Source organism: Ctenopharyngodon idella, chromosome 15, assembly GCF_019924925.1.
Source record: "Ctenopharyngodon idella isolate HZGC_01 chromosome 15, HZGC01, whole genome shotgun sequence".
Classification (NCBI taxonomy): Eukaryota; Metazoa; Chordata; class Actinopteri; order Cypriniformes; family Xenocyprididae; genus Ctenopharyngodon; species Ctenopharyngodon idella.
This window is the reverse complement of record NC_067234.1, coordinates 26,332,795-26,358,950: the sequence shown is the minus strand read 5'-3', so window position 1 is coordinate 26,358,950 and position 26,156 is coordinate 26,332,795. Positions and strand designations below refer to the sequence as shown.

The 26,156-nt window shown below is 35.7% G+C and overlaps 1 protein-coding gene across 1 annotated transcript; it reads right to left on the bottom strand.

Annotated features, from left to right (window-relative positions):
- Positions 1-4,578: 4,578 nt before the first annotated feature.
- On the bottom strand, positions 4,579-23,871 carry ppp2r1bb (protein phosphatase 2, regulatory subunit A, beta b). Its single transcript, XM_051862320.1, has 15 exons — positions 23,708-23,871; positions 22,115-22,205; positions 20,863-20,963; positions 20,509-20,741; positions 20,245-20,392; positions 17,439-17,594; positions 17,237-17,351; positions 17,078-17,148; positions 13,477-13,611; positions 12,214-12,387; positions 11,806-11,866; positions 6,751-6,905; positions 6,501-6,643; positions 6,321-6,412; positions 4,579-5,625 (listed from the first exon to the last, which is right to left on the bottom strand). Exons 1-15 carry the CDS (start codon positions 23,783-23,785, stop codon positions 5,609-5,611), a joined length of 1,770 nt encoding a protein of 589 aa, XP_051718280.1. The 5' UTR covers positions 23,786-23,871; the 3' UTR covers positions 4,579-5,608.
- Positions 23,872-26,156: the final 2,285 nt, after the last annotated feature.

Here is a 26,156-nt window from a genome sequence, read left to right as displayed (position 1 = left end):
TAAAGGAACAAAACCGACCATCATTGAAATCTCATAACGAAACAAAACCTACTGTCTTTGAGATCTCGTAACGAAACAAAACTGACTGTCTTTGAAATTTCGTAACAGAAGAAAACTGAACGTCATTGAAAACCGACCATCATAGAAATCTTGTAAAGGAACAAAACCGACCGTCATTGAAATCTTGTAATGAAACAAAACTGATAATCTTTGAGAACTCGTAAAGGAACAAAGAAAAAAACGACCATCATTGAGATCTCGTAACCGAACAAAACCGACCATCATTGAAATCTCATAATGGAGCAAAGCTGATCGTCATTGAAATCTCATAAAGGAAAAAACGAACTGTCATTGAAATCTTGTAACTAAATAAAACCGGCACTGAAAACCAACCGTCATTAAAATCTTGTAATGAAACAAAACCGACCATCATTGAAATGTCGTAATGGAACAAAACAGGCCGTCACTGAAATCTCGTAAAGGAACATAACTGACTGCCATTGAGATCTCGTAACGAAACAAAACTGACTGTCTTTGAAATCTCGTAACAGAAGAAAACTGAACATCATTGAAAACCGACCATCATAGAAATCTTGTAAAGGAACAAAACCTACCGTCATTGAAATCTCGTAATGAAACAAAACTGATAGTCATTGAGAACTCGTAAAGGAACAAAGAAAAAAACGACCATCATTGAGATCTCGAAGCGGAACAGAACCAACCATCATTGAAATCTCATAACAAAACAAAACCATCAACCATTGAGATCTCATAAAGGAACAAAAGTGATTTGAGTGTGATTTGTCATTGAGATTTAGTAAAGGACCAAAATCAACCGTCATTGAAATCTTGTAAAGGAAAAACTGACTGTCATTGAAATCTCGTAATGAAACAAAACAGACATTGAGATCTTGTAAAGGAACAAAACTGACTGCTACTGAGATCTTGTAAAGAAATGAAATGACCATCACTGAAATCTCATAGCAAAATGAAGCCGACTGAGATTTCGTAAACGAACAAAACTGATCAGAAGATTAAAAAAAAACAAAAAAAAAAACACAAAAACTATTCTAAGATGACACAAAAGACATCAAGAATCAGCACATGAATCTCAACAAAGGTGACAATCAAAAGTGTCACGCCGCAGTGCATGCTAGGAATACTAGTACAAAACTCCCAGCATGCATCAAATTATGCAGCTAATTTGTCCTACTATTTTCTTTAATTCTAACTATTTGCTTTTAATGTTTGCTGTGGTTTTTGTTCTGTCTTTTAGTAGCTTTTTGTGATGTCCAGAGTTGATCTTGTCTGAATATTTTCTTGTCACCATTGTTGAGATTCATACGCTCATATCTGTGTTTGTCATTGTAGTTTACTATGAAAGCTCTAAAAAACCATGGATTATTATTGTTATTTCTATCTTGTGATCAAGAATAATTTTCTTAAAGCCATGGATTATTCTTTTTTTTTTTTTTCTCTTGATTTCCATGGCCTTTTAGGGCTTCTGTAGACTTCATTTTATTGTCATCTCGACATAACAAAAGTTATTTTTACAATGATTGTTCGATTCTAAAACACACTGTACCTGGATTGTACTGTTGCTATAGTAACGAACACAACTTTCACGCGCATCTGATCGACGGATAAACCATGCGCTCTTATCCACTTTATTCCTGACGAGCCAACTGTGTTTTGAATTATGGGTTGCACTTCCGGTTTGGGGAACTTCCATTCAAAAAGACTGAAACGAATCATTTCAAATCACATGGTTGCCCTACAAATAAATCTTATCGGTCAGTTTGACTGAATGAGCTGTCGTTATTCTTTCATGTTTTATTTTCAGATATCATGAGAATAACGTATTGCTTGGTATTTTAACATGACATTATAACAAAAATATGGCAAGAGCTCTATTCAGTCGCTGCATTTTTTTTCCCTCATGATTATTTTCTTTTTTTCCCTTTTGCATTTCGCTGTAATAGTATGAAAAAGGACAACATATACTACACATTTGTGGTCTGTTCTCCTGATTTAATTTACAATATATCCCATTAATAATTCACTGGAATTTACGAAGAATCTCTCGTTTTTCCTCCTCAAATCCTCTCTTTCCAGGTTTGTTTTCACAGGTAAATACAATTTATTATCTGTCAAAATGACGGAATCACTTTGAAATAGTATCCCACAATGCTGAAATAAATGAATTTTTTGATTAAGGTAACTATGTTACATAATACAGATACTACAGTGATACCCGTTATTGCTGATGAAAGAATCGCGCTTTTGGGGTTATATAGGTCGTTGAAAGTACCTTGTTGATGCTTTTACACTTTTAAATGTCCTTTTAAGGTTCGATGGTTGAAGGGTGAGTAGAATAAATGTCATCTCATTGTACCCAGTTAAAAAAAACCCCGCATTATTGCGTTCATAGACCGCTTAACGGAAGTTACACCCATAATTCACGCAAAGCGTCATGGGGTGTAGGAATAAGGTGGATACGTTGTGGATATTTCAGCAAAATGTTTACTTTGTTTAATAATAAAGTCTACGATAAATAAATAAATATAGGCTAATCAATCACTGTTCTGATCTACGCTAAACATTTTATTTGTGTAATTAACATGTTTAAAATATCAACAGAGCATTCGACATCATTCAACACATTCAACACCTCAAGCGCACTTTTGTACTTTCAAAGAACCATCAGAAGCATTTGAATTGTGTCATATTTTTGGACACTATAAACACAAGACATAACAGCATTTTGTGAGTAAATGACCGCATCTCCGTGACATCAGTCTTTGAATTTCAGCTTGATATGTCTAAACAAAGTGATTATTAGCCATCTTCAGCACATCTGCCATTGCATAACCATGCCCAAACAAAAGCAGGAACATCTGAAAACAATTGGCCACAATGACCCAGCCATCCCAACTAGTAGACTTATTACAACAGAGCTGTGCGACTTGAACACATCCTCTTTCTTCAAAACAGTTCCACATCACATTTAGTTTTGTTTTACATGCTAGGATATTCCATGTGGCTATTTATGAGTGTACACTACCAGTCAAAAGTTTGGAAACATTACTATTTTTAATGTTTTTAAACGAAGTCTCTTATGCTCATTAAGGCTGCATTTATTTCATAATAAATACAGAAAAAACAATAATATTGTGAAATATTACTACAATTAAAATTATGGTTTTATATTTTAATATACTTTAAAATATAATTTATTTCTGTGATGCAAAGCTGAATTGTCAGCAGCAGTCTTCAGTGTCACATGATCCTTCAGAAATCATTGTAATATGCTGATTTATTATCAATGTTGGAAACATTTGTGCTGCTTAATATTATTTTATAATCTGTGATACTTTTTCAGGATTCTTTGATGAATAAAAAGTTAAAAAATATCAGCATTTATTTAAAATAGAAATCTTTTGTAACAATATACACTACCATTCAAAAGTTTGGGGTCAGTAAATTTTTTTTCTTTCTTTTTTTTTTAAAGAAATTAATACTTTTATTCAGCACGAATGTGTTAAATTGATAAAAAGTGATAGTAAAGATTTATATTGTTAGAAAAGATTTATATTTTGAATAAATGCTGTTCTTTTTAACATTTTATTCATCAATGAATCCTGAAAAAAGTATCACAGGTTCCAAAAAAATATTAAGCAACATTTTCAACATTGATAATAACTGAGTATCAAATCAGCATATTAGAATGATTGCTGAAGGATCATGTGACACTGAAGACTGGAGTAATGATGCTGAAAATTCAGCTTTGCATCACAGAAATAAATTATATTTTAAAGTATATTAAAATAGAAAACCACAATTTTAAATTGTAATAATATTTCACAATATTTATTGTTTTTTCTGTATTTATCATGAAATAAATGCAGCCTTAATGAACATAAGAGACTTAGTTAAAAAACATTAAAAATAGCAATGTTTCCAAACTTTTGACTGGTATTGTAATTGCAGAAGGCATTAATTTGAGGTTCAGACAGCTCACTAATGGTCCACCGTCTCCACATTTAGGTTCAGTTAATGAGACGGTATTAAGTACCCATGCAAACCACTGAGCTAAAGTCTGCCTGATCTATGACCACAAGCCCTCAGAATTGTAATTGTCCAAATTCAAATGATACAGGTAGTTTAACTTTTTTAATTCTATGCAAGTGGTTCAACTTTTACACACACACACACACACACACACACACACACACACACAAAAAGATCTAGTCACATACTGAGTTTTAACAATGAATGCTGGTTAAATAAGCCACCTGATACTCCAAGAGAAGTGCCATGGGGCAGCACCACCAGTTCCTGCCAAATTCAGTGACGAAAGCACGCAATGCAATGCGGTCGATAAGATCACTAGCCAGGTAACTGTAGAAAATGGTTCATCGGGAGACCAAAAACCTGATTCCACATTAATCTTTAAAATTATATAGGATGACAAACTCTTAGAGACGATATCTAACAGGTGTGACGCACAACCAGTTTCGCTTAGAATTATGCAACGATTAGTCTGTGAGAGTGCGTCAAAAGAGGACAACAGCAAGATACGTAGTTCAAATGACTTTATTTAGTCCCAAAAAGTACACAATTATCCCAAATGAGTTAAACAAAAACAGAGCTACAAGTTCTCATGATATTTACCATGAATGAACAAAGGGTTTCCTAAGAATGCAGTAGGTGAAAGTTGTTTGTAACAATGAATATTGTTTAATTAAGTCTATAAACTGAGAGACAATGTTCCTCCATGCCATCCAAATGATTACATGACCACACTTTTAACATGCCCTCCAAAAAAAATAAAAAGGATAATAGAAAAACATACAAAATTATAAATTGTACTATAACTAGACATTTCATTGGCACATGTCTATAAGTCTACAAGTCTATAAAGGGGGCTATTCAGGACCAACATGAGCAAAAAATGCAGGCTAAGCTGTGTGAATTAAATAAGTGATGTCCTTTAAGACGTGTATCCCGTGTTAGAGCACAAATGATTCAATTATGTGGTCCCTAGATGGAAAAAGCTCATGATAAAAGTGTGACATCATTACATAAAGCAAATTTCAAGAGAGCCCGCAATCTAACCATTCGCTCAGAACACTATCTGGCCTGTGCACACAGAGGACTCTGCAGTTAAACCGTGTGAGCACATGAGATTTTTTTTTCTCTCTGGAGAGGGAACACATGTAAACGATGTGCTGTGCGCTAGCAAATCTAGTAAAGCAAATAAACAGGCATTTTGCACCATCTGCTACTGGCAGGATGAGCTCCAGTCTAAGAAAAGCAAAAGGCATGCTGAAGCAGGCATGTACAGATTACGATACGATCGCAATGGAATGGCTCAAGGGGTGATGTTTGAGATGAGCTATGCGCAAACTGTACAAGCATGCAAAGCTGAGCTGAGAACAGTGTTTGAGAGGTAAAACTTGACCAAAAGTCCATCCTTTGATCATTCAATATCTTTGAGAGTAAACAAAAACACACAGACGATACTTAATCATTCAAAAAGAATAATAAATAGAATGCAACAGGTTTTGTGTTGTCAGTTTTTCACTGGATGTGGAGAGGAAGTCAGTCAAGCCAATGCAAGAACTGCGGAGAGAGCAAAAAATAAATAAATTAAAAAAACAGTATAGGGGAGAATGAAACCATGTTCTAAGAAAATTTATGTTTGAAGGTTAAAAGGATTAGTTCACTTTCATATAAAATTTTCTTGATAATTTACTCACCCCCATGTCATCCAAGATGTTCATGTCTTTCTTTCTTCAGTCGAAAAGAAATTAAAGTTGAAGGTCAAAATTACAGTTTCAGTGCAGCTTCAAAGGGCTATAAACGATACCAGACGAGGAATAAGGGTCTTATCTAGCGAAACGATCTGTCATTTTCGAAAAAAAAACGTAAATGTATATGCTTTATATAAACAAATGATTGCCTTCCAAGTGCTTCCGCCAAAACCGTACTTTCGTATTCTTCAAAAAGCTTACGCTGTATGTCCTACGCCTTCCCTATTCAACTTACGGAACGAACGCAGCACCAGTTACATTTTTTCCGTAAGTTGAATAGGGAAGCTTTTTGAAGAATACGAAAGTATGGTTCAACCGTTTGGAGGCCATAGAAGTCCATTAAAAGGAGAATAATCCTGGAATGTTTTCATCAAAAACCTTAATTTCTTTTCGACTGAAGAAAGAAAGACATGAACATCTTGGATGACACGGGGGTGAGTAAATTATCAGGAAAATTTTATATGAAAGTGAACTGATCCTTTAAAGAGATTTAGGGATAAGTACCACTTAAAGCCTCCTGAGCAAAGTACTTCACATCCATATCTTGGTCTGTGGCTAGTTTCTCCAGGACTGGTTTGACCTCTGCCTGCAGAGCACTGTGGGATACATCATTGTTAGTATTGCTGTTTGTTTGCTAATACCATGAAGAGCAATAGGGATTAGGCAGCTATTATTTAAACAAACCTGCTGTCCAGAACTGGTCCTATCTTCTGTAAGCTCTTGGCTACATTGAAGCGCACATTGGCCACTTGGTCAGTGGACATCTTGAGGACTACAGGCAACATGTGCTTGGTAGTGATTTCCTGTCCACATGCTTCAGACAGAGCCTGACCCAAATAAAGAATAAAAAGACTTCCAGTTATTGCCATCTTGCCACACCAGGTACTGATGAAATGACTTCCAACTAATTGGAGCAGGGACCATCCATACTTACATTGATGCAGAAAAGAGTGGTCATCCTGTGCAGGTAGTTGGAATCATTGGCCATGCCAAGGACTTTGGGCACAATGGTGTTCTGGGCCCATTCTGCTCCAAACTTCTCCACCAGCTTCATTAGGTTGCAGGTGGCAGCCTCTCGGATGGCATACACTGCAAAGATACTTCTGTTAACTTGCATGCTAACATCAATGCTGTTGGCCAAACAACATTTAGATACTTGTAAATCACAAATATTTCAGTCCATGCTGCCAGATTTAGTCCACTGCCATACAACATGAAGACACATTTATCCATATATAGCGACTTACAATTTAGTCATTAAAGGGAAAGAACAAAATCCTTTTTTTAAAACCTTACTATCGCTATACCAAACCTCATGTCTAGTTGGTATGGAAGCCCGTTGTCGCCACTAAATAAAAAAATAAAAACAACAATTGTGAGTTTATATCTCAGAATTGTGACTTTATATCAGGCAAATGCGAGTTTATATCTCGCAATTCTGACTTTATAACTCGCAATTGTGAGGAAAAAAAAAAAGTCAGAATTCTGAGATAAAAAGTCGCAATTACAGTTTTTATTTAGTGGCGGAAATGGGCTTCCATAAGTTGGTACTTAAATTCAACATAAAATATCATTAACAAACCATTTTACTTCCATAATGTGACATTAAATAATTGAGAAAAATAAAATAAAATTACAAATAAAAATAACAAAAAAATAAAACAAATGAAGAATAGATTAATTAAAAATGAAAAATTAAATACATTTTATTAAATAAGAATGAATAAATTAAAACAAACAAACAAATAAATAAATTAAAAATACATACAGTTTATACATGCAAACACACACACACACACACACACACACACACACACACACACACACATATAAATAAAATGGGACTTTTTCTTCTGTAGATTGAATAGATTGTGAAAACTGGGTATTTTCAAAAAGAGGCAGCTTCACCAGTATCCTGTTAACATTAACTGCACACAATAAAAGCAAGAACTTTTATTAAGAAATTAGAAGGAAAGTATGGGAAATTTGTATTTCATATACAACTTAAATTTCCATTTAAAGTCAACAGTGATTTATGGATTGTCCCTTTAAGGGTTGAAGACAATCTTCCATTTACCAGTCCAGATTTTTATCCGCTAAACTACACCACACTCTTTATCCAACGGAGGTCCACCATTTCACTTGTTTTTTCCCCTCAAAGATGACTTGACATGAATTACGTACTTGTTCTGTAATATTTACTTTGCTATTTTCAGCTTTCCTCGCTTGTTTGATTAGATTTCTGGCATGAGATTTGAACCCAAGTGGGGTTAATCAACATTGTTTTGGTGCCCAGCATTACCTTCAAAGATTACATTCCACCTGACTTCACAATAACTCCAATAGAGATGACAATCTAAGCAATTTAACCTTAATTCTGGGAAGAGTAAATATCTACAAACATCCTGTGAAATTGTGCATCACAAATCTACTAAACATCAGATGGGCGGCTCTTTTCAAACCAGTCTGACGATGACATAACCTCCTTTATCAAAAGGCTAAGAATTTGCCTGAGACAATCCTATTTAGAGTTTAAAATTCATGACAAATCCCCACCCATAGTCCTCACAGAGCTTATGAAAGAAAAAAAAAATACTTCAAGTCAGCCAAAATGTGATGAGCACCTCATGAAGTAGGTCAAGCTTTAAAATGGGGATTATAAAACACACACAAAATGAGACAATCCATTTGACACTGTGTACCTATTGCAGATGTGCCTGTGTGTATTTGTCAGAAAAATGAGTTCACATTTACACATGACAGAACCGATAAGAGCTCAGAGCCGAAGCGGCGCTATTATGTAAGACGACAGCACTGGCCCAGCAGCACAGGATATACAAGAACATTCCAGTGATGTAACCCATCTGGCCCTTTGTCTACAACTGTGTCAGAGTGTAATTGTGCGTGTGTGTGTGTGGTCAAGGTCCTCGCTGAAAATCACCATGCAAAACACCTCAACAGCTGGATCTACTCAGTGCATGGTTCAGAGTGAGATCATAACCATTCTGACAACCATTAAATTAAAGATTTACTAAGAGGCTCATCAATCTGAAACATTCATTACCACTGACATGCCAATCAAAACGAGATCAGCAGGCAGTTTAAAATTCTTATCTGTTCTAAAAAAAAAAAAAAAAAAAAAAAAAAAAAAAAAAAAAAAAAGTGGCGCCACTATGAGGCTGGATATTAGATATTGTGATGGCAAAGCTGAGTTTTCAACAGCCATTACTCAAATCTTTAGGGTCACATATGCTGATTTATTGCTTCTCCCCCCAGAATTCTTTGATGAAAACCTTTGTAAAATTATAAAGTCTTTACTGTCACTTTTCAGACCAACTGTCACATCAGACCAACTGCAAAAAAGTCAGTAAAGACATTTGGAGACTATTTTAAGCAAAATAGTTGAAAGCCCATCAATACAATCACTTGTAATGCAACATAATTGCTTAATAATTTTGACCAATAGGTAGCGCTGACACCAAATTGATCTGATGTGGTTTATTTCTTAGCCCACTTTAACTACTCCAATACCACACTAGAAACTACTAGCTTAACTAATACATTATTAAAGGCAAGTGAACAGACTGTAAAAAGAACAAATACTATTCACTAATTACAAAAATAGATAAATACAACAGTTACAAATAAAGTATAAGGTCTAAATGTAGTATTAATTTTCGTGTACAGAAATGTAGTTAAATGTAAAACGACACTGTTCACTGTATAAATTTAATATAGATTAATCTTTGTTAAAGCTGTTTTGTTGTTTGATTTACATGACAGACAACAGCAGGATTTATAGGTTGCTGTCACTTTAAGAGTAAGACCCCATGCACGCACACATCTGATAGATACACATCTGAATTCTCACCTCGTTCACTTAAGACATAACCGAACGTGTTTACGAGAATACTTGCCGAGAGGGGTATTTTCACTGACATAATGCGTGTATGTGTCCATCCACGTGCATTGAGGACGCGAAAGAGAAATCAATTTGGAGTTCGCGAGCTATCTGTAACACGCCTCTCTCTCTCTCTCTGTGTGTGTGTGTGTGTGCGCGCGAGCCTTTTATGTATGTGCGTCTGTGTGCACCGATAACAGCGTGGTGTGCGATACCGAATGAAATCCTCTTTTGCCTCTTCTAGCGCTGGAATGGTTTTATATCTATTTAATGTGTAAACTAGCAAGACAAAACACGAGCAAATGATAACCTTTCACTCTATTGCGGTTAAACTTGCAATTGATCCACGAATCACATGCATGCCGAACCGCGGGGCTTGGTCCGTACGGATCACGAATCAACAATGATCCGTTTAACCACTAGTGGTCAGTGTTGGGTGATATTTACACAAAGTCTGGTGATATGTCAAATGTTTCCAGAGATCCAGCCTCAGATGCTATTTGGCATTATGCCTTCAAATACGTTGATGCGGTAAAAACGGTTTTGACTATTGACACGAAATCCATAACTTTTTGCCGGCATGGTCTGAAGATTATCGGTCTCGAATTTGGTGAAAATCGGACAAACATTCTAGGAGTAGTTCGAAAAAGTAGGTTTTTAAAGAAAATCAAAATGGCGGACAGGAAGTTTAGCCAACTATGGCAAAATTGGTATTTATGTTCTCAGCATGACCCAAGGAATCTATTAAGACCAGTTTCATTACAATAGGCAAAATTAATCAAAAGCTATTAGCCTTTTTTGAAATTTCATTATAATTGACCACAATGTGGTGCCGTCTTGAAACTTTGAGTACCTTCAGGGCATAGTGCCGATGGCACTTACCGAGATTCGTTATGATATGCCAATACATTTGTAAAATATAGCATTTTATGACAAAATTCAAAATGGCTGACGACCAAAATGGCTGATATGGGAAAACCAATGGGTTTTGTTCAACTCAGCATGCTGCACCGAAACCAAGATCAGATTTGGCCAAACCGTTCAGAAGTAATAAGCAAAAACAGCCATTTTTCATATCTCCAGACTACTAAATGGCACTCTGCCAAAGTCTGTGCAGGTCATGGTTGTCATAACACACAGCAAGTTTGGTCTGAACACGTTAAAGCCTTGCAGAGATATAGCCACACATTCATTTTGGCGTGCTCTTCGTCGAATTCGACCACACATTATTCACGAATGGTTTGACGAATCAACTTGAATTCCGTAACTTTTTGTCGGCATGATCTGGTTTAATTTTCATGAAATTAGAGCAATGGTCTAGGAGGAGTTTGAAAAAGGTAGGTTTTTCTGAAAATTCAAAATGGTGGAAAATTTTTGAAAATTATGACGTGCACCCAAATCATCTTGAGCCAAGGAATCAGAAGAAAAAATAATTTTTGTTTCTTATTTCTGTTTGCCCTTATGGTTTAAAAGTTATTAGCATAAACATAAATGCAACTTTAAACAATTGGTGGCACTAGAGAGATTCAGTTAGAGACTCCAAAATCACTGTTGTTAACGTTTAGACTGTCCTCTAGCTGTGTGCCAAATTTCATAACTGTCCCACAACCTATTCTATTGGCTGCCATAGACTTCAAGAGCAGAATAAGAATAAGAATGCCAATGATTACAATAGCTGCCTATGCACCTACATTGTGCTTGGCCCCTAATAAAGAAAGACAGACAGAAAGACACATGTAGGTAAAAGAGAGAGAAGGGGGAAGAAAGCAAGAAAGATGAACAGTGGGTAAGAGTTCTACAATCTTATCAAACTCTTGTAATTGGCCAAGAGAGCAGAACAGAATCTTCTAGAGATACATGCGTTTCTCTTTCTCCTTTTGGGGAAGGAGTATGACAGGAGAGAGGCAGAGGCAACTGCTTCACATCTTGGCAGTGCTATCTTCAAATGTAAGCAAATGCATCTGCTTGAACTTATACAGTTTAAACGTTTTGGTTCATTGTTGTCAATAACTCAATGTATCTTTTTACATTACTCCAGTACTCAAAGGAATCATCATACACTGGAAAAAGAGGACCCAGAAGACCTACCGTGATCAATGAGCCATGCCATGCACAGGGAATTCAACTTCTCATCGAAAAACTCCACTCCCTAGCAACAAAGTTGGAATATAGTTACATTTCATGCAGTTAAAAGGAATAGTTCGTTGAGAAAAAATAAAAACATCTTCAAGCATTTCCAAATCAGTTTGTTTGTTCAATCCTTTTGGGATATCTGCTAAACATTCACTTGCATTGTATGAAAAAGAGCTGCATAAACCTTCTTTAAAATTCCTACTTTTTCTTTACAGAATGAAGAACATTAAACAGGTTTGAAACACGAGGGTAAGTAAATGACAGAATATTTATTTTTGAGTCCAAAGAAGGCAGCAGACTAGTTTTCAGTCCAGATAAAACGAATCGATCTCCTAGCAATGTGAGAGTAGTGCACAGACTTACCAGTTGGCCAGCCAGCAATGGCATGTACTCAATGATGGCCAGTCGAACCCTCCACTTGGCATCCTCAGCCAGCTCCACAATAGCTGGCAGCAGAGACTGAGAGAGCTGCCGGATCCCGATCACCTCATTCACACAGTCCAGATTAGAAATGATGTTCAGACGCACCTCAGGGCACTACAGGGAAATAGAACACCATTTTATATTTATTTATGAATAAATCAATTAATAAATAAAATAAATGTATCAATCTTTAAATATCTTGATATATTAATTAAATTAATTAAATATTATTAAATCTATATTTTTAATGTATTTATTTAATGTTTAATTGGTTTAAATTAAATTATTTATTTAATTTTAAATAATACATTTGTTTTTCAAGGAAGGATTAAACAAGGATGGCCTGATAACAAAATATTAACCAAAAAGTTAAAAACCTTTTTTTGTCCCTTTACAATAACATGGAAAGATGAATCAGGCACAATAAGACTGGTGTATTAAACATGTCTTGAAGAAACTAAACACAGGCAACATTAATTTTATGGCTTTAAAGTCCTCATAATTTCTTGTAATTATACGAGTAAAAGTCTTATGTATGAATTTTACTGAAAAGGAAAAGGTCTCCTTTTATATTTCCTTAAAAGGCTCCAGGAGGACGCCATACTCATGTGATATTGTTACAGCGCACGCATACATGCTGCCAAATATTTGATGACTTGCTTGAGCAAGTGCACTTTGGTGATGACTGACTAAAATCCAAACAACAAAGTTTGTTAGTCAAACAGAGCCGGACGGATAAGCGGCCAATGGAAATACACTTCAGGACAGAATTCACAGAATCCAGCTCTTAACATTTTCAGATTGTGTGTTTGACAATCGAGAGGAGTCCAATAAAACAGAAGGGAACACAAACACAGGAGGAAAGCGTTTGGATGGGTTTTGGTTTTGGCATGGCCCAGCTGAAAGCTGAGGCCAAAGTTCAACTTCATTTAAAAACAGACTAAGAGTTTATTACTACATTCTAAAAGCTAATACGTCTCAGAGAGTGGTCGTGGACGAGAGCCCAATAAAAGGAACATCAATCAAGGACTTTAGTGAAGATCATTTAGGAAACATCTCTTAAGCCCAACACAAGGTGACCTATCAGACCTGGAAAATGAACATCTGTTGTCTCGGTTCTAGAACAATCATAAGGAGCTTTAACCACAGGAGTAAGAGAGAGACAAACAGATGAAAGACTGGGCCGAGCTCCAGGTGGGTTACCTCGTCCTTCAGTTGGGCCAGGAAAAGAGGCAACAGATGTTCTACGGTGTTGTCCTTGCCCAAGATGGTAGAGAGACCCATGATGACAGAAGCCAGGGCAGACTTCACATGCTGGTTTGTGTCAGACACAAGCTCCTGTTAAGGGAAGAGAACGAGGCTTGAGGGTTTTGAAATCAAACTATTCTTCTACAAGTAGCTGTAATCAGAGAGATGGTGATTGTAGGATGGGGTGGAAAATAAATTAATATACAACAACTAATACTAATTAATAATAATAAATAATTCATTATTATAGTCATATTATTGTTAATAGAAACAAGATACTTATATTCATTATATTAAAATCAATATTTATTATATTCAATATTATTAATAACATTATAATAATGATTTATTATTATAGTAATAATTTTGTTAATTAACTTATTAATTAATACTATTATAAACAATTTATTCAATTCTGAATCAACCTACAGAAAACAGTCAACATCAATCAAAACATTAAACAATTATGTCTACTTTACAGACAATGTGGCAACGAGTCAATCATACTGCTCTTGCAGAAAAACAATGCATCTAAAATAGATTTAGAATCAAATCATGACTCACTAAACGGATTCATTTTGGTGCCTAAATATTCCCATCCCCATTGCTGGAGTCTTTGAAGAAAGGCAGCACCATGGTGAGGTTTATTTGAGCCTGAAAACCTGGACAATTATTTGCTTGTAAAACATTGCAGAGGGTCCAAAATCCCGCATTATCTTTGATCTGATGTTTCAGTGAGCAGCTTGTATGGATAGGCTAATTGCAGATCACATCTGCTGACAAAGTAAGCAGAAAGCTGTTTGTATCTGCGAGAAAGGATCCGCTTGCATAAGCTTATTAACAGATATCAAACATCAGGTCATGAGACTCTCAGTCCACTTATGACCAAAGAACGCCTTGTGAAGCTCAAGTAAGAACACACCGAAGGCTGTTCCACTGTTCTCTGTAGTTCAAATTAGGAAAGGGAAAGAAAGAAAAAAAAACCCTGAACTGACTACTTAATCTCAAATCCTAGACAATAACTACAAATGGAAAAAATTAAGGACCAATCATTATATTACACCATATGTGCCGTAGATGTGGCTGGCGAATCATACCAGCTCTCTGGACAAACTGATTGATTAAATTCACAAATTGACAAAAATATATTCATAAAATATACCATGGCAACAATAGTTACTATAGTAAAATCTTGATACATTATTATATGGCATCTCCTTCAAAAAAGTATAAGAAGCTTTTGTTGTCATTGTTTTTTTTTTTTTTTTTTTTTTTACCTTTTTTTGGTAAGGGGGTGGAGGGTTGTGACTAATATCTTTAGGGCACCAACCGAATTACGTCGGTACTACCGAGTACTCAATCAGTGCCAAATTTCGGTACCTGAGAACACATCTGGGCGTGAGAGTAAGGTAGCCGAAGTTAGAGAAAAAGAGACCATGCGACTTCATCCTAGCAGCTTGTTCAAACACAACACACAGGGCAATGGCTAAACGTTCTGAAGTGTGGTTACATTTCACAAAACTAGATGCTAACTGAGACAACGCTACTTGCAATATGTCCATAAAAACTTGAAACATGCTTACTCCAGTCCGTATATGATCTATGATCTGTGTTGCGAGCGTTGTTAATTTCATCGCGGCGTTCCGCACAGAAACAGCTCTCATGCGCGCTCCGCATGTTGTTACATACTAAATATTGTCAGTCATATTTTCCATGTGTTGTTTGTCAAACTCCAGCATCGTGGGGAAAATGAAACAACACAGTGCTACTGTGCTGAGGAAATGTGTCCGAACACATCGCTGAACAGCACAGGTGAAGAACAGAACGAGAACCGATCTTTCGTGACATTTGAATTCTCCGCTGTAATGCGTTCTCATGCATACTACAGCGCACACAAGTTTATTTTGTCTAGTGTGTAAAATTTCTAAATAAATAAAAAAGAAAAATTTTGAAATTGAGAGGTTTGGACATTTTTTTTCCACTGAAATAAATGTTTGTTATTACACAGAGAGTAAAGTGCCAAAAAAAAGGTACCATTGGGTGCCTTTCAAATTTAACACTTTAACTTGTCTATGCTGGCATATGACCATGGTATAAGCGGGATAAATCCACAGCTAGCTGTGCATTAAGTAAGGAATAATTGACGACGGGCCGCTGAATTCTTAGAAAATATTTTCTAAGAATTCAACGGCCCGGAGTCAATTATTCCGCTTAAACTACGGTTACCACACCTCAAGACACTTGGTCTGCGTCGTTGTGGGTTTTGTTTCTTTTGCTGTTGTAGGCTGTAAGGACCTTTTGAAATAACTGAAATCATTTGGCGAAGTGATATGGAACTGTAATGCGGTCAAGACCCGCTAGAACTACTTTAGCTGTGTGTTTCCCTAAAAATAATTGCACCTTAGAATGTTGGTCAACCAATCAGATTCAAGCATTCAACAGCCTTGTAGTATAAATTATTTGAATGCACTCTGCTTCGCATCAGGTGTTTTTTTGCCTCTACGTCGTGCATTAAAATCGTTTAATGCACAGATAGCCATTGATCATCGCTAAATTAAAAACCATGATAAATAGCAGTATTTAGCCAAAAATGTATTTAACTACTAATGGCACACATAAAAATGCCTTTAAGTAATTCTGGAAAAAAAAAAATTTAATTCAAAAGGTCAAAATGAATCAAGTTAAAACAAATCAGATAATTTTAACCTGTTTAATTTGTTATATCTGATTCATTTAGGCTTGCCGAAATGGTGTTTATTAAGTGAATTGGTTTAGGGAGGAGGGACAAATATTTCAATTTGAATTTCTTTGATTCATTTGTGTTTCCAGACATCCACACACTGCATTTCCACTATTTAGCAGTAAAATACATTTTTAGTTAAATTATTCTGGTAGCTTGGAAAAGTCAGGCTTAATCCAGTAAAACTTGACTGAACTCCTTTATTAATAAAATGCCATTTCACCCCCTCTAGTACCATGATTCAGACAGTCACAGGCATATACTGTACCAGGAAATAATAATAAAAACCTAATCCTAGCCTGATGCTACAGGAAACCTAGAGGCAGACAGCTGACATGGGATCACTAATAGGTGTAACGGATAACAACAGTGACCCCTGCTGCCCATGACCTCACAGAGGATGGACAATTCAACTACAAAAAGTTAACTCACCTGCTGATGATGACCTAAATAAATGAGAGAACTCTGGTAATCTGTATAGATGAGGCATAAACCCTAGTCTGTATATATATGCATGCATGTTTGAAGTATGAGCTACATAAGTGCAATTATTCTGTCATAAATTAAAACATTAAATTACCACTTGTTTACAGCAAAGATGTAAACACCCCCAAAATAACACAAAAACAACCAGACCTGCTGCAAGATCTCTTGCTGAGACAACCTGGACACCTTCCCAGATATGATATCACATTATCAGAAAACAAGCTTGAGTTTTCTAGGTACCCCCTCCTGAGAACTTGGCCGACACTGCGCAGCATAACTGTTCAGCCACACGCAATTTCATAAACAAGTGGGCGAGATTAAAATGTGTACCTTGACGCATGGCAGAATATGAGTCATGATGATGGTCTCCCTGCTGTCTTCAGGCAAATTTTCACAGAATACTGCAGAGATAAACAGGCCATGAAATAATGTTGTGGCTGTTTTCAAAGAGAAATCAGGCTTTGGGAAGCTGGCAGAGGGACACCTCACCTTTCACCTTGTTGGCAGCAGCAGCCCGGACCTCTGCCTCGCAGTCTTTCAACAAGTTCTGGAACGCTGGGACCAAATCGTTCTTGGTGATCTCTGGGCCAACTGCTTTTTGCAACTTTACACAAACAGAAAAACATCCAGTTAGTCTAAGTCTCAGAGGAAACGTGGATAATGGCCAAATATGCGTTTCATAAGTACCCACTTCTGAGAATTTGTCTGCCACCATGTAGCGCACCCTCCAGGACTTGTCCTCGGCGGCCTGACGTAAAGTGGGCATGACCAGAGCTTCCAAGTCTTCCTGTGGCAGGAGAGTGGCAATGCTGACACCAGCTTCTACCGCCAAAAGACGCACAGAGTCCTGCAGAGAAAAGTAAACGTCTGGGTCAATGACAAATAAGAACGCCCACGGGAGCGGAAAAATAAATAAAGAACAATCTTTTAAAAATCTTGTCTAAAACATACGTGCAAAGTTCTTGGAAATGTAATCTTTATATTCATGTTGGTTTTGAACAATGCATATACAATTAGGAAAAGTTTCAATTTAATGACTCTAGAAATGTCAATTGTGGTGTAACCAAGTAAAAAAAGGTAATGACGTAAGTAATGACATATTTTCCTGTATCTTAGTCTTTTTTTCTTTTTTTTTTTAAGTTTAAATATTTTTCAATGTTTTATTAAACAATTAGAAAAAAATGTGTGTGGGTAGTGACTGATTACATGCAATCTGGATTACGTAATCAGATTTCTAAAATTAAGTCATTGATTATATTACGTTTTTAGATACTCTTAATCAGACTACAGTTACTTTTTTGTTTACATGATATTCTCACAGTGGCAGTAAATTATTCCTAATTCATTGATTCTCCCTACTGTTTTATTTTGATTGATTTAAGCAACATAACATGGGCCAAGGGAGCTGTTCTGACAAATATTATCATGACTGCAAACGTTTCATTGATTTTATAGTTCAATAAACAAGTAGTTAATATTAAGTCACTTGGGCAATTCCATGCAAAGCTCATCCTTACCATTTACCAAAAGAACAAAACCCTTTTTAAGTTGTCCATTTAGGTCTGTAATATACTGTATTAATGTGCTCTAACAGAAATTAAGAAAATTGCCTTATCAACTACATGTGAGGTAAGCAACAATGCTTAAGTTAAATTTTCAACCAACCATCTTTCATGCTTTCAAAAAAGGGATCAAATACCCCCTTTTTTAAAACTTTATTTTAACAGGAAGCATTGTGCAGAAAGATGGAGGCATGCCTGAGAAATAAATACACTCATTTTGTCATAACAGCACTGCCTGTTGAATTTATAAGGGCTAGAATTAAGAGGTCATGACGCTTCAGTGCTCTATCATGTCCGTAACGTTTTAGAGATTAAGTTTATGTAATATAACAATTATAAATACAAATAACTTGAAACTTTATATACAAAGCTAAATTATGTTTATGCTTATTAGGATCCACAATTCATCTCACTACTTTCCTCAGAACAACCATAATAAGCGTTACGGTCATGCATATGATTTCATATTAAATCATATGCATGAATTGCTTCTTTATATTGCTGTGATCTGTTTCAGGCTTACTGTGTATCAGAACATATCCAATAATCGAAATGATCTTTGTGCTTTGTTAGTTTTAATATGAAAAAAGGTCTCAACTTTCATATTAGGTCGATTTTATGGTCTATGGTACAGTACAACTTACAGAAGAGCATTGTGTCTCATATAGGACACTTCTCTTGATATGTCGCGTTTTTACCTGTTTGTTAATTAAATGATTCGCCTATTGATCATAATACCGCGATCAAGCTGACAAAATAATTGTAAGATTGCAATCATTTTGACTTGAAATAAAATTTGATCATTTTGACTCAAGACTTTGCTTTAAACTGCGTGAACTAGCCGAAAAACCGTGCAATCATTTAGACACAAAACATAAAACTAACATGATAGCGAGTGACAATAGTGTCAATCGGTTCACCTGAATATGGGAGAAATCTGCCATTTTAAACTGCTATATGATAAACTTTAATATTTGTTAATGTATTTTAGCAGGCAGTTCTGTGAGAAGGAAAATCATTGTCTCTAAATTGATTCTTGAACAACACACACGCTTGTCAACATGAGAAATAGATCTAATCCATAACCTTTCGCAATACAGAGTATAAAGTTGTATAAAGTTTAGTATAAAGTTGATTAATTGTGCAGTCTTACCATACTGGTATCCCAGACTTCAATATTTGGTGGTTTAAATGCCTGCTTGTGGTCTCTGTGAAAGTTTTAAAGCAGTTTTAAAGCAGTCTCTCTTACCACTTTCACTGTCACATCCGTAACGTTGTTTTTTCCTCATAAATGCGAACACGAAAAATTAAATAAAATTAATATAGACTGACATTTTTCTAATGTCTGGACTTCTTTAGTAAGGGATTATGAATATATAAACAGACAGTTCAATTTTGACTGCAAACGTCACGTCCATAACGCTGGAATTGCCCACTTACATTTTAGACACAATATTGACTGTTTTTGTTCCGTTTCACCAATGAAAATAATTCTAAACACAGATCACAGCAGAACTATTGCGCATTCTCAAAGCAGCAGCGGTGTTTTGTTACTAAATAACCCGAACAAATCGGTTGAGCGAATGACTCAATGACTCACTCATTAATTGACTTGCCGCCACCTACTGGCAGTTTAGTTTCATGTTTAAAAGTATCATTGCATTTTTTTTTTTTCAACATTTCTTATTTGAATATTCAAAAATTCAAAACATTAAATCTCATAACATTATTTATTGCAGTTGTAATTTTGCAGTGTAAATTATTTAATTTGATTGGTAACAGCCCTATAGTGTCTTATTATAATAGAATTTATTGATCAAATGTAAGAAAGATGATGCATACATTTGATAAGGTTTAAAAAATAATTGTCCTTTATAAAAGGTAAATAACGCCCTGGGGTAAATATCAAAAATCTGCAGATGTGTACCAAAGTACCTGCTCATCAGATGCTAGTGCTGTAAAGAGAGGAATGATATCACTCTTAACATAGTCCAGCTCCAGAACCTTCGCAAACTCGCCTAGCTTAGAGGCGGCGGCACGACGCACCATGGGAGTGTCGTCTGAGCAAAGTGTGCGGAAGTGCCTGTAAAGACATATCAATAAATACATGACCACGGTGATCAAGGTGATTGAAAAGAAATCTAAAGAGGATTGAAAGAGTAGCCTATGTCATAAAAACAACGCATCATTTGAACTTACTGACGGATTTCAGCTTTAACAGTACTGGACACACGTGGGTAGCAGACGCTAAACAGCCCGCACGCAGACGTTCGGGAGGTGAACCAGTCCCCGCTGGCCAAACGCTTCACAAGTGGTACAAAATGCACCTCTAGGTCTACGGGGGAATGTTCCTGAGAGATCTTTCGCAGAGACTCCACGGCCTTGTCCCGCACAACCGTTTCCTCCACTGTGGCCAAACTCTCCAGGGGAGGCTGAGGAGAAAAAGTGCAGGATGAAAAAAATGCAGAAAGGGGTATCTCGACTCCAGATAACACATGGTTAAAATCTGATCTGGTCATTATTTAACCGATTTATTTCCCTTTTATCACTTACCAAGAGACAGTGCACAAACTCTGGGCCTCCAACAAGTACAGTAAAGCTCCCGAGCTGCTCAGCCAAGGCAAGAAGGACTTCATCCTCATCATATATGGTGTCTACAGATGAAGGGATGTCAGTTAGTTAATTGACATTTTGGCAAGTAATGATGTTAAGATCTTTGAAAGAACATCAAAGGGTAAATAAATAACAGTACAACCATTATTAAAAATAAATAAATAAAAAAAGTTATTTTACTAGATTTTCTCTTCCCATGTATTTTAATTATATTTAGTTGTACATATGTGACCCTGGACCACAAAACCAGTCATAAGTCGCACAGGTATATTTGTAGCAACAGCCAACAATACATTGTATCGGTCAAAATTATCGATTTTTCATGTATGCCAAAAATCATTAGGATAATAAGTAAAGATCATGTTCCATTAAGATATTTTGTAAATTTCCTACCACAAAATATATCAAATTTATTTTTGTGAGTGGATTTGCGTTGCTAAGGACTTCATTTGGACAACTTTAAAGGTGATTTTCTTAATATTTTGATTTTTTTTGCACCCTCAGATTCCAGATTTTCAAACAGTTGTATCTCGGCCAAATATTGTCCTATCCTAACAAACCATATATCAATGTAAAGCTTATTTTTTCTGAGGATGTATAGACCCTTATGACTGGTTTTGTGGTCCTTGGTCACATATATTTTTGGATGTAAGAGTAGTTTTATAAAAACAAACATAAAACCCAATAAATATACCAAAAGTTTGCTTGTGAACCATGAGAAAACCCAGTCTGATATTTTAATATAAAATGAAAATTAGTTTTATACAAATTTAAAAAAATTAATAATAATAATAATAAAGTTATAGTGAACGATTCATTCATGCACTGCATTTTTAAAAAAAAAACTACTAATTTTTAATTAAAATGTCAACTTGATCTTCCGATGAAACTGAAAGTATCTGCACATCACAATACAAAAGAAAACCTCTGTCATTCTGTTACATCACCACTACTATTAATTGAAAACCCAATATATATTTTTTTTCGATATTTATTTAACAATTTATATAGCAAAAAAAATCTAGGAAAAAAATCAGCAGACCACATCAAAAGAAAAAAAATACTGATGAACAGTGATTGAAAAACAAAAGCAATTTAGCAGTCCATTTGTATCAGAAATCAAATAAAAGATTTAAAAAGAGTCAATGGTTCAGAATCAGAGCGAATGCAGATGGATGGATTGAATTCGTACCAGTGAGGAAGGGCAGTAGTTCAGTCCGTGTTCTCTCCACACCCAGTGCCAGAGCAATAGTGGACAACTTCTTAATACTGTTCAACCGCAACTGAGGATGTGCACAGATTTACATTAATTGTGACAAAAAAGGATGCAACATATGTAAAATAATAAAACATGCAACATGTTTTATTATTTTTTCATACAGATGTAGGTCAGTGGCTCCAATTCATAATACTGGAGGACAGTTAAAGGATTAGTCCACTTTCAAATAAAAATTTCTTGACAATTTACTCACCCCCATGTCATCCAAGATGTCCACGTCCTTCTTTCTTCAGTAGAAAAGAAATTAAGGTTTTTGATGAAAACATTCCAGGATTATTCTCCTTATAATGGACTCCAAACGGTTGAAGGTCAAAATTAGTTTTAGTGCAGCTTCAAAGGGCTTTAAATGATACCAGACGAGGAATAAGGGTCTTAACTAGCACAACGATTGGTCATTTTCTTAAAAAAATTAAAAAAAAATACAGATGTATACGCTTTATAAACACAAATGATCGCCTTGCAAGTGCTTCAGCATTACGCCTTCCGTATTCTTCAAAAAGCTTACGCTGTATGTCCTACGCCTTCCCTATTCAATTTACGGAACGAACGTGCCTCCAGTTTCGTTTTTTCCGTAAGTAGAATAGGGAAGGTGTAGGACATACAGTGTAAGCTTTTTGAAGAATACGGAAGGCGTAATGCCGAAGCACTTGCAAGGCGATCATTTGTGTTTATAAAGCATATACATTTGTATTTTTTTTTTAGAAAATGACAGATCGTTTCACTAGATAAAGCCCTTATTCCTCTTCTGGTATCGTTTAAAGCTGCACTAAAACAAATTTTGACCTTCAACCGTTTGGAGTCCATTGAAGTCCACTATAAGGAGAATAATCCTGAAATGTTTTCATCAAAAACCTTAATTTCTTTTCGACTGAAGAAAGAAGGACATGGACATCTTGAATGACATGAGGGTGAGTAAATTATCAGGAAAATTTTATTTGAAAGTGGACTAATCCTTTAAGGACCTCAACACATCACATTTTGGATGACTCCTTCACACACATCATTCGTAGTGGCTTCAAGAGCTGACTTGGGTGTGTCAGGTAAGGTAGACATAGAAAATGTGATCTTGTCGGTACAGAATCTAGAACCATAGAGCTAACGTTAGAATGTCAAACTCGCATCCTAGTGTAAAACGCCAAAAAGTAGGCAGTCCACAACGTTTTGAGACGTCTCAACGTTTGTTTGAGACACAGCCGTTCAATTTCAGGATTATTATGACAGCCAACTTCTATCCACAGGTTTCATTCTATGGATCAAGTATACATCTTTTATTAAAAAAAAAAAATTAAAAAAAAAAACACCTTAATGCAATTTGATGATTTTCTGGAAAAAAAAACTACAAGTCAGAACAAGGAGGAAACATAAGGAGAAGAAAAAGCGAGTTCTTTTGTAAATTAATCACTGTATGAGAACCTCGGTTAGCGGGTAATGATGGAGGACGCTAATAAAACACGATTTTTTTAATACACATAAATCAAACACAGCTTATCTTAGACTGATGTCTACCTGAACATCTTCATTTCTCAGTTCATCGATTAAAACCGCGATGGGATAAAGCGAATCGTCTCCCTCTGCTCCTGCCATTTTAGACCTGGATGATCACTGCAGAGAAGCTGCGCTGCCCTATTTCCGCCCGACACATAGGCTGATGGGAAAACACCCAACAAATTTAAAGTCCTGTTAGGCCTACGTAAAAAAAAAAAAAAATGAATAAATAAATAAATAACACAAAAATAAAAATAACAAAACAGGCTATAATGGTTGTAATCTAATATAAATATATTGCTTAATATATTTTAAAGTCAGAGGCTAATCCATCTTGGGTTCCTATGGGTTTATTAGAATAATAAACCCATAGGAAATTTCCTATGGGTTTTTAGAGTAGCAGTTTTGGATTTATGAGTAAGATAAGGACGTTCACACTCTGATTTACAACATGAATTTCAGACAGTCATATCTAAAAGGAAAATTCTAAAATCAGTGTGTACTTTAAAAAATCTAAGTTATTAATACTTTGTTATGTACTACAACGTTCATCTGATTCCCGAAGCACATAAAATTAAAAACTTGTTAGCAACTAAATACCATAGACTGTAATAATAATAATAATAATAATAATAATAATAATAATACACAGCAGCAGCTTTGAAATTCATTTCTATTCAATGAAAGTGAACAGCTCACTAATAGTAGTAGTAGTAGTAGAGCTGAGTAAAGAATGTGACCGAATGTTTATTTGTGTCTGAATCACTAAAAAGTTCACAAGATACTATTGAAAGGTTTTAAGGTTATTGTTAAAGGGTTAGTTCACCCAAAAATGAAATTTCTGTCATTAATTACTCACCCTCATGTCGTTCCACACCCGTAAGACCTTCATTCATCTTCAGAACACAAATGAAGATATTTTTGATATAATCCAATTGGTTTCTAATCCCCCATAGAATTAGAAAGCAACATAATTTCCACATTCAAGGTCCACAAAGGTAGTACAGACTTTGTTAAAATAGTCCATGTGACTACAGTGGTTCAACCTTAATGTTATGAAGCGGTATTGGCCGGCTCCTGCAATGTGAACAGCATCGGCCAATACTGAGTCTGCGTTCTGATGTAGAACCCGGAAGCGCTGCACTGTGTCTACAATGTAAACAGGAGAATGACAGGGAAGAGAAGAAATTGTTGAATAAAGTTGTTATTTTTGTTTCATTTTTGCGTACAAAAAGTATTCTCATCGCTTCATAACATTAAGGTTGAAACACTGTAGTCACATGAACTGTTTTAACGATGTCATTAATACCTTTCTGGTACTTGAACGTGGCAATTACGTTGCTTTCTATGGGGGATCAGAAAGCTCTCGGATTTCATCAAAAATATCTTAATTTGTGTTCTGAAAATGAATGGTCTTACGGGTGTGGAACGACATGAGAGTGAATAATTAATGACAGGTATTTAATTTCTTTGGGTGCACTAACCCTTTAAATGGTACCAGGAAATTCTAGGGGGAAACAGAGTATTGTTGATTTAATATTTTCGAATATTTTATATTGGAGTTATTTATTTATATAAAAATAAAATATGGAATTCTTATTTTGACAAATCTTTATTATTTCCATCCACTCCAATGATATTAAAACAGCAATAATATTAAATATCCACATTCTGGGCAATCTAATTCTGTTTAGTTCAGTATAGGCTATGACCCTAAAGAGCATGCAGAGGGGGGCTGTCAGCTGTTAATAATCAAGTAGCTGGAGGCCACTCCGAATGACGTCAAGCATTCCTCGCTCACATCAGGCTCTCTCTGATCCAGCCCTGCCTCAGATCGCCTGTATACTTTCTCCTCAGATGCCTCCCTCATATTTTCCACTCTGAGCTTATTAATGTTAGAACATGATTCCTGTACTCTCTCCTGAAAGGTCCAGGCCCCTCCAGGTGTGTGCAGACCACCCTTGGCCCTTGTTGTTTATATAACATCAGGCTAAGCTCTTTCATGCACTCCATGCTTTTTAGGAACCACCAGGAAGGAAGAGATTGAGCCTGCACCCCCTACACCCTCATCTCAAGGATAAACATGATCTTGACGTACATGCATACTTAAGCCTGTGTGCATAGTGTCGGTGCCTGTTTCACATGAGAAAACCAGAATATAACATTCTTTATGCTACAGGAGAGCAGGGATAATGACATTTTGTTTTTGCAAATTTATTCAGAAAATATTTTGCCTAAAAATGTTGACATTTTGCCTCATCTTGGACTGGCGTTTAATTAAAAAAAAAAAAAAAAATATATATATATATATATATATTATATATACATATACATTTGTCCAGCGCCCCTTGAATTTTAGCAAATGCTCTGTATTGTGCATTAAATTACCATTACATTTACACCTACATGAAAATCTGTTAATATATTTCCATTTTTAGTTCTCTCTAGGTATATGAGGACACATCAGCAT